This window comes from Candoia aspera, chromosome 1 (assembly GCF_035149785.1).
Source record: "Candoia aspera isolate rCanAsp1 chromosome 1, rCanAsp1.hap2, whole genome shotgun sequence".
NCBI lineage: Eukaryota > Metazoa > Chordata > Lepidosauria > Squamata > Boidae > Candoia > Candoia aspera.
The window spans coordinates 326661526-326675781 of NC_086153.1; the positions used below are offsets into that span (position 1 = coordinate 326661526).

The 14256-nt window shown below is 40.7% G+C and overlaps 1 protein-coding gene across 1 annotated transcript in view; it reads left to right on the plus strand.

Moving 5' to 3' along the window:
- The window catches only part of MDGA2 (MAM domain containing glycosylphosphatidylinositol anchor 2), a 500250-nt gene that overhangs the window by 416693 nt on the left and 69301 nt on the right, over nucleotides 1-14256 (plus strand). The window contains exon 10 of the mRNA XM_063290587.1: nucleotides 4503-4651. Coding sequence (XP_063146657.1) covers nucleotides 4503-4651 — 149 coding nt within the window. The remainder of the gene's footprint in view (nucleotides 1-4502; nucleotides 4652-14256) is intronic.

A 14256-nucleotide genomic window follows, 5' to 3' on the forward strand; every position in this document is an offset into this window, starting at 1 on the left:
CAAATGTCCAGGCATGTCTCCATTCAAGGCCAAGCGTAGCTGCAATGTTTTCACATCAGGGGCAGAGTTTCCTGATAGAAGAAAAGTCCTGATGTCCATATATCTAAATATTTTGTGTTCTTAAATGTTGCCTCTCATCCAAAGGCGGCTTAGGTATTCACCTATATACCTGATACCGCCTTGTGTATTTTCATCACCGGTTTCATGGAGCCATCTATCTCCCCTGAAATCCCAAAGGGGAATTTCAGGGGAAATTCCGAATTCAGGTATTTTCACTGTGAGTCTGAATATTTTTGCTACCCTTGTGATATGTTGGAAGAAAATCTTACCAAGTTTGTTCTGAGCCAGGAATAAAAAATGCATAGGCAATTGCTTGAACAGAGGTGAGTTTTATTTTCCCAGAGCACGAAGTACAGAATAATCAGCTGTTGGGGGCAGCCGCAGTTAGAAATTTCCTGGAAGCCCTTTATATAGGAAAGCTGTGCCTTTGTTCCTTGAAACTTGTGCAAGTGTTCCCGCCCTCTCTAGGAATTTCTAAGAGGCGCACTTAGCTGGTTTCCTGAAACTGGGCGCTCTCTAGGAATTCTAGGAAGGTGCAATTTACTGCTGAGTTGTGGTTTCTGTAAGGATCCGACACAGTTGACTCAACAAGGTTCTGACTCACGCGTCCATGTAAATTAAAAGCACACAGGCATGTCAGAACCCCCCTTCACATTCCATCCCCCCTTCCTTCAACAGTTCAGCATTCCAGTTCTGGCCATCTCGCCTGATACGACCTTGGACCCTGCCATTAGACAAAACACAATTCTTTCTCACTCTCAGCATCTCTCCCCCTTCCATCCGGAGCTTGACACGCGTTGATTCAATGGCAGAGAGCACAATCAAACGATTTACCAGTTCTTTGATTGTGGGTTCTGACAGTTTCCTTTGTTTGGAGCAAGTAGGCTTTCTACTGAGCTGTGACTTTTTCCTGTCTAGCTCTGTTAGTTTTGGAATGTTAACTTTCCGGGGAAGGAATCTTTTTGTTATTTGATAATGGAGATCTTTTGGCTGAGTTCACCAGAGGAGAATGTTCTGAAATTGGGGGAGATATTGGTTTCTGTCATGGTCAGATCACTTCCTGGTGAGCCTCCAGTTCTCTGGTGCCACCCTTCTCTGCAGGGAGGCGCAGCCTACTAGATCAGCCCTCCCCAGGCGATTGATGGACCCAACTGGGTTTCAGAGGGAGCTTGGGGTTGTTCTGGAAAGCTGCCCAGGTTGTTAATAGTGTCGGCTACATGGCACATGTAACACCACTGCTTTGGGAGCTGTATTGGTTGCTGGTGTTTTTCTGGGTGCAATTCAAGGTGCTGGTTGTCACCTTTAAAGCCCTTCATGGCTTGGGACCAGGTTACCTGAGGGACCGTCTTTTCCCAGTTGTTTCTACCCGTCCAATCCGGTCCGGCAGGATGGGCATGCTCCGGATCCTGTCAGCCAAGGAATGTCAGCTGGTGGGGACCAGGAAACATGCCTTTTCTACTGTGGCACCTGCCCTCTGGAACGTCCTTCCTCCTGCGATTAGGATGACCCTGACCCTTTTGGCTTTTTGGAAGGCCTTGAAGACCTGGATTTGTGCCCATTTCATGGTGCTGCTGACACCAATAGTTTTTAAGATCTTTTGGCTGTATTTATGTTTAATTTTCTGTATTGTTTTAATCGTTCGATTACTTTTATTATTGTTAGCCATCCAGTCACTGGTCTGAGATGGGCAGCTATATAAATTGAATGAATGAATGAATGAATGAATGAAATGTTCACCTGAATGGACTCTGCTAATTTCTTTGGGAGGAAAGAAAGTATGGCTAAGTCTGAAAGGAATGTTCATTTGAATAGCCTGGTGCTTCCTGCTGCACTTTCATTTCTTATAACTTTTAACTTATTAACTTGAGTGAGAAGACTGTATGGTGGGAAAAATAGTGTTTGGGGAAGACAGTATGGAGGGAGGGAGAGAGGTCTTGACAGATACAAGATGGCCAGAGGATTTTTCCTCTCTTTTAAAGAATGACAGTAAAAACCTTGGAATTGCTTCAAGTTTGGCGATTTCAACCAAATGCTTGCTACAGAATACCCCTCAAATGATGTTATTCTTAGGATTTAAAAAAAAATACCTGCCCACATTTTTCCCCAAGGATCCTTCTAGGAATGATATTATGCAACAATACTGACAGATCATATGGTCTAAACAATTAAGATGTTGAACTGTGGCTAAGGAGACCAAGTTCAAGTCCAACCTGAGCTGTGAAGCTCACCGGTTGACTGTGAGTGTTAATATCTGTTAGGTTTGTTGCTGTGGGGAAAAATTGGGAGGGAGCATTCTATAGAACGCCTTGAACTTTTGAAGGAAAGGAGAATGTAAAACTAATAAATACACATAATATCATTCCCAAAAACATTCTGTTTCAGGGACGCAACTTCTCCTCACATGGCAGCCAAAAATCACTGAGCACAATGTTGCTAGTTGGCCAAGATGGTAAATGAGCTTTGAAGGAGGAGTTTAAACTGATGATCCTTGATTCCTCTTGTGAAAGTGGACTGAAAATGTCTCCAGGTTTTTCCTCCAAGCTGAGGAATATTCTGGCTTTACTCGGAGCAAATCCAAATTTGAAATCATTTAAAAGCTCTCTTTCTCAAATCCAGACCACGACTTCTGTAAATAACTTTCACAACATTTCCTTAAATTTAGCCAGCCAAGGAGATGATGGCAGGTAATGACTAAGAAAGGAAAATTGGGAGACAGAGTAACTTCAGGACTGTTGTTTTCTCCCTCCCACCAAGGTGGGTAGTGCCATCATGTAGTCTAGTCATTAGATGGTACTGGACTTACTTAGAAAACAGACAGCATATTTTTGATTCTATTGTGATGTTTTTTAACATAAAATAAAAGTTGCTCTACTTTCCTATAAGCTGTATCCTTTAAGCCTTCCAACAAATGGCATCTGTCAATTGAAAGCAGGGGAATTAGAAACACGCCATGCTATTAGTCTCTGCCTTTCCTGAACTATATTTAGCAGACCCTTTTATAAAGTCTGGTGTTTAACTTGGAAGAATGGGTGCTGAATTTGTGTTTGTCTTCTTCCTTCCACATCCCTTTTTCCCTTCTGTCATGCCTTTTAGGTTTAAGCTGTAGAGAACATGATTTCTTTTTTCATTGATTGATTGATGACATGCTTATCTTTCTTTTCAGTCAATAGGCTTACCACAACAATCCATTAATCGATCAATATAGAGAGAGTGTCTTTGTAAAAGTTTGAAAATGCATTCCCAAGCCCCTTCAAACTCACAAATTCTCTTCATCAATGGTCCATCCAGTACTCCTCTGTAGTCTAGCATTGATTCTTGGTACTGATCGCATGAGCAAAATTATGTCAGCCAGCAGCAGTTTTTGTACTGTAAAATCTGGCAAAGGCTCAGGGCTCATGGGCTGCCAAAGAGCTTAGTTACAGTCTGTAGAGCCCCCTCCCCAAATGTTGCTATTGAATTTTGGCATCACTAGATGTGGTTGTCCACTGATCCTTCCTTATATTCCTGCACCCTTCTTTCTTCTACTCCTTCCATCTTTCTCCTTCCTCTTCTGCTACCAAGACAGCTGCTTCAGCCCATCATCCTTGTTGTCAGCCCTGTAGGATAGACTAAGAAACAAATGCCATATAGGTCTAAAACTACTTTTATTAGAACAGCTATGGTTATAGAATCTTGCAAGTCTGCATATGTTTCCCTCCTCCCTCAGTTTATTTTTCTCTGAATTAGGGAGGGGCCTGAGGCATTTTCTCAAGTTTGTTTCTTGGACTCAGCTTAAGCTGCCATTTGTCTGATTGTTGCTTTGGTAATGGATCGTCCCACTGTCCTTCAAGACCATTCTCTATGCTGTCTACACTAACTCCTGGTGTACTTTGTGTACCTTACGTGGTGCTACTCTGGATTTGCTGTCATTAGTTTGATTGACTGCCATATGATAAGGTGATGCTTATCGATTTAGAAGGCTTTTAAAAGGAACTGTACAAATTCAAAGATCAGACTACCCATGGCTACTAGTTTTGATGACTGTTTGCTGCCTCCTGAATTGTAGGCTTTATACATTAAATATCACCTGCTAGGAAGCAACAATGGAAAAAGATGATTACTCTCTGCTGATGCATTTTGAGATTCCTAAATGTATATGGCTGACCAACGTGTGACACAGAAGATGGACTAGGTAGGCAGTTGACCTCATCCCACCTCGGGACTTTTCTGTTTTCTTACATGCTGAAACTGGCAAGAGAATATTGTTTTGTGAATATTTAATTTGTTTTTATTGAATATTGAAATGTAGAATCAGCTTCAGAAATTTAGGCAAAGGCAAATCAAGAACAGTTGGAGAGACCATCAGCAGTAATTCAATACATAACTTGAAAAAAAATTGCCTGTTTGTTGGTGTTTACTTCCCCTCTTGACTTACGCCTGTATATCCAATTTATTTCCTGCAGGCAAAGCATATGCTCCAGAATTCTACTATGACACCTACAATCCTTTGTGGCAGAACAGAGCCCGTGTGTATGCCTACAGCCTGGAATGGACCCAGATGAATCCTGATGCTGTGGACCGCATCCTCACCTACCACCTGGGGATTCGGCAGGTGAGAAGTTCAGGTGCTTTTCCAGAGGACCATTTTCTCACTAACCAATATTGCTCTACTGCTGTCACTTGTTTTTCAGGGAACCTTTAAGCCTGTGCAGCAGTTACACAGAGGTATTTTTGCTATGGAGTAGAAGAGATGGCTCACACATCTGTAAAATCAATTTGCACTTGCTAGGATGTAGAGCAGAGGTGAGGGATAAAAGATGTTTTCCCTTGTTCAGCCAATATGGAGACTTAGCAATCAACTACCCAACAGCCCACAAAGCCTGCCATTTTCTTTCAGCTGAAGTTTGTAAACTTTTCATAAACTTCTTTTTGGGGCTCAGGGCATTTTGAATTTCTTGATGGTGGAGGGCGTGTGGAGTTCCCAAGAGATATTAAGACTTAGCTGTTGTGCTGAAGATTGCCCAAATGAAGATTTTGTATTAGACATTGCTTGGCCTCAATAGACAGGTTTCATTACTATTCCTGCATTTGACACCTTCCTATTGTTTTGTTGAGAATGGAGGATATTAAGCTACCTCACTTTGTATGGTTGGTAAACCCTAAACCCATAATTAGTTTCTAATCAAGATAGGAAGAAATTAGAAGCAACCTGGTATTTTGAAATGCCATTGTCCAGCATAATATTTGTTTACAAGGAAGTCTTTGGATCCCATGTAAGGCCAGAGACATTCTTAGCTCAGTGCTTTTGAAATATGCCCTTCTGCCCAGGAAAGTCAGAAGTTATCTGGAAGCAAAAGCTGATAGAATGTACCTTTGAGATTAGAAGGATAACTGGAGAGCAATAGGTATTTTACAATGGCCATGCCCATCATGGCAGCCCAAACTTTTGCCTGCTCCTACTCCCAGTTAAAAAGGGGCATACATTTAAATTAATTCTTAAATTAGCATCCAAAGGACTTTAGCTCTGCAACAGATACGTGTGTTGGCTTTCTTCTTTTGAAAGTTGTTCCAGCTTCCAGAGTCCATTGAGAAGTTTGCACAGAAACAAATGAAATCAACCTGGGTTTTGCCAAAAGACATCTTCCACCCTTTGCTTGACAAACTGCTTGAATGAAAAAGCTAAAGCTTGCACTAGGTTGCTTGTGTGATGCAACATTGGGTTGGCAATGGTACTGCAATCTTTAAAATCTTAGTATGTACCTTAGTAATTGGAAGCTGGGTAAATGTAGGGAAGCAGGCTGCCCAGAAAGGGTGAGGTTGTTAAAGGACTTGACTAATTTGTCTGTCCTGGATTGGTCTAGTACAGTGTTGCTCAGTCTGGTGTCCTCCAGTTTGTTAAGACCACAAATTCAGGAATTCTTACCAACATAGCCAAATGAAATCTGATAACTGGAGTCCAAACACATATGGAAATAACCATATTGAGGAAAGATGCAGTAAGCCGGCTTAAGACAAAACACCAAGCAAAGGAGCCAAGTTTCTTTACAGCCTTGCCTCTTCTAGGAAGTAGCCATTTTCCCTACACATGTCTGCTTTTAGCTAGTCCCTGTTAAGTCCTTTCTATCTCCTGTTGTAACAGGTTCTTAGGATATGAAGTATGTGACTGGTTTTCCTTATTGCAATATGATATAATGTGGTTTCTTGGGCCTCAGCTTAGCATGGTTTGCAAACACAGTCATTCTAGTTTCTGAATGATAGTTTAGGGGCTACCATATTGTGGGAACCCAGGTAATTGTTGCCTATTCATAAACAGCACTGAAGCAAATCATGGGTTAATGTGATGGGCAAATCGAATCAAGGCCGCTAGAGGCTTTGATGGCTCTAGAGTGCCCCCATAATCTATGCTGTAAAGGCCAGTTGTAGGGGAGTAAGGGTGGAAGAGTCCATGCTTGTGAGCTTTCCAGATGCATCTGGTTGTCTGCTGTGTGACACAGAAGGCTGTGCTAAATGGTCCTTTGCTTCACTCATAAGGCTTTGTGTTGCTTTAGTCAGCTTAGAGCTAGATAAACAAATGGCAAGTGACATATAAAATGCAGCTTTGGGATAAGAAGAAGAGTATGGATTGATAGACAGAAACTCAAGAGGAGTTGTTCTAATATTATTAACCGGGTTCCAGAGTTTATGTTTGCCCATGCTAGTATGGTGAAGCAAAGAAAAGGCTGCTTTTTGAATCTACTGTATCTGCCAGAGCAAGTCTAAATGGTAAATGAATCATTCTGTATCTAAGGAGCTACATGAATACTTTGATTTCCTTTTTTTATTAATCATAAAGACTTCACAAGTGGTACCTGTGAGTTGCTTTTTCTATTATGGTGGGACATGCTAAATGTTAACTGAAGCTTGTGTTTGAAGAATAGGCCCCCGGGCAAAGCTTACAAGGCATTATCAAACAGCACTCATGAAGATAAGCAGCTTTTGAATGAGCTGACATATCCGTGATGGGAAGTTGGCTTACCTTGGCTCTTAAGGCAAGCTCAGATCTCAAACAGCACAGCAGGATTTGGGTTCCTTGGTATCTGGTATGAAATTGCAGGTATTTTGCAACAGTTCAATGTGTGCTTCTTGCTGCTAATGATATATCTCTCTTAATGGGGCTGGTTCAAAAGGAGAAGCAAATTTGTTTGGTCTTTTAATCAATCCACTTTGCCAAAAACAGACCAGCTGTGCATTCTTGTCAGAAGCAGCACTTTCTAGAACAGAGAGCTGCAGGGCAGAATAACCACTGTGAATCTATGAGAACTGAAGCTGGTGATGTGCTCTTACCATCAACTAATATTGATGGTTCATTTATCCAGAAATAATTGCCTTCGGCTAAAATTTTTCAGTGCCATAACAACTGGGATTGTTACGATTTTCAGTGAGCTGTCTGGGTTTGGGCTGGTTAATTAATTCATTAAATTGAAATGCAATGATTACATGTTTGATGAGCATACCACTCTGAAGGAATATAAACTTTAATTTAAGCTGCAATTCCCACATCCCTGGGAGAGATGAGATCCATAGCAATTGTTAGATTTCCCGTTCCAGTGATGGAGAAAGTGGTCTGTCTTTATAAGGTAGCAATCCAAAATGGAAGCTTGACCCATTTGAACACAGACTTCCATGATGTTGTGTTCTGGATGTGAAACTCTGCTGTTGGAGATTAAGGAAAAGCGATGTGGCAAGGATTTGCCAGCTAATGTTCTTGGTTCTGTACCTAAATATTAGTGGGAGAGACACTGGAAGAAGTAAATACATCCTGGTATGCTGGATGAGAAGAATGGTTATTTTCTTTCTATTGGGCTATCATGAGCCCAAAAAAGCGTTGATTCTTGAGAACATTCAGCCTCAGAGTTTACATCAGCCACAACCAGAATTGCTTTGCTAATAATTCAAAACTGTTGTTTGTTCTTGGCATGGAAGTCTAGCATTAAAAACTCTTTAGAAGTTGGGAATCAAGAATGTTCTCTTCTGGAGTTCCCTTTCAGAGAACTAGTTAATCCATGTGTTGGGCAGAAAGGAATGAGGAGATTTGCTTCCCAGAGTTGTTTATTATCACATCTCCGCTAATTTCCATCTGTAGTCACATTTTCATCAAATGTAGTCAGCAGTTAATTAAAATTCAGTTTATCAGGCCATTAAAACATGTAATCTTCATTTTAAGGCCTGAAATGTGTCAGCAAGTCAAATTGAGTGTGGGCCAAACAGAATTTGTCGATGTCATCTGATCATGATTCAGTGCGATTAGATGACTTGCTTGGTATATCACAAAGCCCAGATTTAAGCCGTGATATGTTTTCAGTCCAAAGTAGCAGATAGCAATTTAAGAGCTTGTAGGACCCCTATCAATCTGTTACTGCATTAATAATTAGCCATTTTTTTAAACACCTGCCATAGGACCTGCTTGGAGTGAACCTGGTTATTTAACTACCAGATAATCCAGAGTGGGATAAATGCTAGCCAGAACAAAGTTGACCCAGCATTTGTCCTTTCCCAGAAAGGGGTGTCACTTATTTTCTAAAACATATATAGTGGTGGAGAATTCTCTTCTGTCTTTAACTTTTGAAAAGTCTGCTTACAGCAGCTTCAGGCTCTTTGAAGAATAGAGACCACCCCCAGCTTTCTGGGATGGCTTTTGTGACATTGCACAATCAGGTGGCAAACCAGACTCTTCTTTAGTATCTGCCAGGTCTCTAAGTCAGTCCCTGCAGTGGCAGCCTAAGGGGCTACACAGCAAACTGGAGGGGGAGAGAGAAAGAGCTCACTCTCTACCACTCCACAGTGCAACCCTCCTTGCTTTCAAACATGGCTTTATTGCTGCAATATTTTCTGGAGTCAGGTGTTAATTAGATGCTTTTTCCTGTTAACACCTGCTGAGCATTTGCTAAAAGTTAGTTTGCCCTGTGATGTGTTCAAGAAGTCTCTAATTGCAGACACATTTGCAAAAGCAGGGTTTTTTTTTCCATTTCCACCTTCCCCACTGATGAAAAGCAGAAAAATAAGGGTATGAGTGTTAAATGGTAACAGCTTGATCTGTTTCCTCTTGCTTGTTGGGTGCAAGGATCTCCAAAGTCATGCAAATAATATCAAGCTTGAGAGACTCCCCTAGCTTGCAGTGATCATACATTAATGATTATACATTCCATGTACAGACAGTTATGTTTCTTTTATATGCTATTTCTCTGGGGAAATAGGATTGAGGACTGTGATGTCGGATACATTTCACTGGGATTGAGACCCACGGAATATAATGGAACAATAGGGATGCATGAAATTGCACAGCTTTAGGGATTTTTGAAAGATTCTCCACAAGTCTACTCTCTTCTCTGATTGGGAGATACAACTTGCCAGCTCTAATTCACACCTCGGCACTAATGTATTAGGACATTTGCATTATTCAAAAATAGTGCCCTACAACTCCCAGGGGATTATCAGAGTTAAAAGACATCTAGAAGGCACTGGCTGTAGAAGAAGAAGAAAGCTATATTAGGTGAAACAGAATATGGGGCAAAATCAAGCCCATGTACAAGATCTTTTTTTGTGTGCATGTGCTCTGCAGAAAAATTCACCCTGCATTTTGTCTATTAATTTTCATGAAATTTGATGAAAGTGGATTTGCTTTTTTGATACAGAGGAAAAGAGAATCTTAATGAAATGCTAATGGGCTTGGGAGTAGCCATAGAATGTATATGATTGTCCTGTCTTTCATGGTACTTTGCAATCATTTCTCCAACAATGTGCAGCCTACCTGGCTTCCCACACTTTAATTTAAATCCGAATAGAAGACTTTTTTGGGGGGTAAGATTGAGAAGTATAACACTCTCATTTCTAATAGCTTAACTAAGCTCCAAAATATCACCAATAAAAGCTTAAATTCTCAAGGAATAAGGTAGAAAATCAGAATCTTCTTACTGAGAAAACAACTTTTGAGAAATTTCAATACTGAGTATGGGTTTGACTTCTGATGACAAGATGGTTGGGTTTATTGATAATAGTACGAAAGCAACGTATCATCGACTTCCTGAATTTTTTTTTAACTTTATAAAAACATAGAATGTAAGGCTAGGAAGACACCTTGGAGATCATCTAGTCCAACTGCCTTCCTGAGCTTTCTGGTGGCTGATGGTCACCCATCCAACTACTAACCAGTTCTGATCCTTTGTAGCTCTTTCAAGATCAGCTAAGGTTAGCTAGATGCTGTCATCTAATTCTAATGGCATAGCATTAGGATTAATTGCAGAGCCCTATATAACAGTCAGCTGCATTGCCTTTTTCAACTGTTATAGACATAACTACAGTAGAAGTTTTACCATGAATGAGGGTTTTGATTTCCACTTCTTCTGTCAATCAGCAATCCTATCCCTTTAAGAACACCTTCCTCCCTGCTTTTTCCCAAATCCTCTTTTCTACAGTAGCACACTTTGGGTTGGAGGAGGAATTTAGGTCTCAGCTGAATTTGTTTTCTGCATTTTGGAAACATGGTGTTCTAAAGTGCCCTTTTCTTCCATTTCAGTTATGGACAAAGCCTTCAGGAATGTCAACTTATTTATTAACATTTTTCCTCTTGTTCTTTCTCTCTCTCTTAGGTGGTTATGTTTAAAAGTAAAGTGTCCCTTGAGGTAGATTTAAACTGTGATGTTTTTCATATAGTTTTCTTAATATCAGTATGGAAGTAGTTTGCCATTACTTTTTTCAAAGTTTTTTTTTTAACTTTCTAGTCTAGTCTATAGTCCTGAAATTTCCCAGGGGTCTCCCATCCAAGTATTCATCAGTTCAGACCCTACTTAGCTTTTTTTATCAGTTATGGTCAGGTAGGTACTGTTGCCTACTGGGACTCTCTATCTTTGCTCATATCTGCTTCAAATTTTATTGCATTTCATGTGACTGATAGAGGAGCAGTGCTTTAGGCCACCTTATCAATTCACTATGTGCAGTCCAGTCAGAGTTTAATTTGTTGATGTACTGCTGTTTTCAAAGTGAAAGATGAACATGTGTTTGAAAATACTTTATTGGACTGGATCCCTCCTATCCTTATCTTTTAGCTCATTTACATCATCTCACCCATATATCCTAATAAAAACCTGGATACCTTCAAGACTACCTGTTCCATGCTGAGTCTGCCCATCCATTAAGAGACGGCGTGTTAAAAGTCCCTTCAGTGAGGGAATGAAGTCTGTAAAGGTAAAGGCTTCCCTTGACATTAAGTCCAGTCATGTCCGACTCTAGTGGGCGGTGCTCATCTCCATTTCAAAGCCAAAGAGCCGGCGTTCGTCCATAGACACTTCCGTGGTCATGTGGCCAGCATGGCTAAACTGAACGCCGTTACCTGCCCGCCGAAGCGGTACCTATTAATCTACTCACATTTGCAATAAAAACCTGGATACCTTCAAGACTACCTGCTCCATGCTGAGTCTGCCCATCCATTAAGAGAGGGCTTGTTAAAAGTCCCTTCACTGAGGGAATGGCGTCTATGGGGACCCCATAACTGAGCCTTCTATGGAGCAGCTTGTCTTCTGGTATTTTCTGATATCCAGACGACTCCCTCCTTGTTTGGCTTCTGAAGTGCCTTGAAGACATTGCTCTCCAGAAAGCATCTGGGGACAGTGCAGATTGCTTATCTCCATTGGCTTGTCAAGTTAAGGTCTAACAATAACCTCTTCTCAGTTCCCACTTGAAGTGATTACTGAGGACCAGAGTATTCCAGGGTTGTCACACAGCAGACCATATGTACTGCGGGACTAGAAAAAAATTGGTTTCTACTTGCTTCAGTGTATAGGATAGTTAAAGCCCACACAGAGAAAAACTCATGAGTCAGAGGTCATTAGAGAACAGACAGACTTTTGCTTTTCTTTTTTTAGTGAGAATTTAATGAAAAGAATCATAAGTACTCCAAGAAAGCAAAATCAGGAAATAATGTGCAATTTACCAATTAGCAAGCTTTGAAGGCACCAGGCTAGAGACCAGGAGATGGTAAGTTCTAGTCCCATGGAAGCTGGCTGGGGGACTTTGGGTCTCTCTCAGCCCAACTCACCTTACAGGGTAGTTTTTATGGGGAAAATAGGAGGAGGAAGGAGTATGAGGTATGTTTTCCCCCTTGAGTTATTTATAAAAAAATTAAAGGTGGGATAAAAAAAAACCTTGTAAATTCTAAGGCTTAAGTTTCAATATAATCCCACACCAATCTATGCATTCTTACCCACATTAGAGCACAGCTTGGCAGGGGAGTGGGCGGAAAGAGAGAAATTCAGAAAGATGTTACACTCAGTCTGCACTCACCTCTTTCCATTTGGCTTTGTGTTTCATGGGTGAACCCATGGCATATATAGGTTTAAGGGAGTTTACTTCGAGAGCATTCCCTATTATGTCTGCATGTGGAGGTAACTAAGAAAACATCTTCAGAGAGCTTGCCACAGCATACAATAGTCGATCTGCCCAAAGTGTTTCTTGCCTTTAAACTCTTGGGTTAAGCCAGTGTAACCTCACATCTCAAGGGCTTCTACCTTTTATCTGTGCTTCATGCCTAAGTTAGGGCTTTGCCTATTAACAATTTGATATTAGCAACCTGCAGAGGAGTTGTGAGTAATTTGCAAAGATTACCTACATCTAGCCTTCCCTTTTCCTGGATGCTAGCATGCAGGACTGGCTGATGCAACAGCAAAATGGCTGAAGAATTGTTTATTTGAACATACAGTATGCTACTGACAAGGTAGTGCCACTACAGGGTGTTGTTTTGATTTGTTTAATGTTTACTTTAGTTTCTTGATGTTACCAAGCAAAGAGAATGCTTGATGTTAGTTGTTCAACACCCTCTGGAATTGAGCAGCATACCAAGCTGTAGTTTGAGTGAGCGAGTGAGTGAATGATGGAACCTTACAACAAGGAAGGAGGCACATTTCAAGCTTCACCCCCAATATTCTTCCGCTTGCCTTATTTTCTCTCAACTTTTTCACTCAGTGGGATTCTAAGCATCCAGAACCCCTCTTAGGACCAAGAAACTAGTGCAGGCTTTATTTTCTTCATTATTTATTAGATGCATGGTTGAATGAATGAATGTCTTTACAGCAGTCTTTGAGCAGCCTTTACAATAAAAGAAAATAGTTTAATCCAACTATTTACTTACTTACTCTACTTAGATGCATGGTTTTTTTTCCACCTCTTTCATAAGAACTAAAAGATTCTTTAGAAGGAAAGTGCAAGAAGCAGGAGTAAGGAGGGAAACTCCCTTATCCTTTTGAAATAGCGAATGGTTTTATTGTCCTTTGCTACCCTCCCCCCCCCCTTTTTGTTTGATACTCTAAAATCATTTCCTCCCTATGTTAACCTTCAGTGGCATGAAGTTCTGTAGGAAAGAGCAGAATTACTGCAGGCAAGCATGAGTGTGTGTGTGTTTTAAGTTTCCTTTTCCCTGCCCTGTGAATACTGGAAACAATTCACAAACCCTTTTCTGTGCATTTCCCATTAATTCACTGTTCAGCTGTGAATGGTGAAAATGTAGTATGCATGTTTATCCTTGGTGGTGAAGAGAAAGGCCTCCTATGTAATGATACACAAATTATTTTACATCTCCTTTTTCATGAATGCTCTCTAGCACAGGTGTGCAACCCGAAGCTTCAGGGTTGCATAAGACTTCCAAACTACATCCCCTAAAACAGGGGATGGGGAATTCTGGGAGTTGAAGTCCACATCTTTAAGTTGTTGAGGTTGAGGGACACTGCCCTAAGGATAATCCATAAGCTGTCAGAGCTTGGAAGTGCTTAATGTGAAATAAGGGGGAATTGTTCATATTCAGAGAGCAAACATTCATTTACTGTATTTTTCTTTAACTGTGATTGAATTTAAATATAATGGGGATGAAATCAATGTTTGTTTTTGCACTGGCTCCACCTTTTTCTTCACTATTTAGAAGTTCTAAATTTTGCCCTGTGATTAAGCGAACTTAAAAGTTTGAAGCCCCAGAAATCAGCTAACTTTCAGAGAGAATGTATTGCAAGAGAATGAAACAGGGCTAACTTTTCCACAGGGCAATTATTAATTGATTAAATATCCTAGCTAAATTGGACTGCTGGTAGTAGGTGCCCACTACTAGGGTATATTTTGCATAGCTTTCCACAATTGCAGTGCTGACTCCAATCGGTTGTTAGAGTCTTCTTTTCAGCAAATTAACAAGATTTTTTTTAT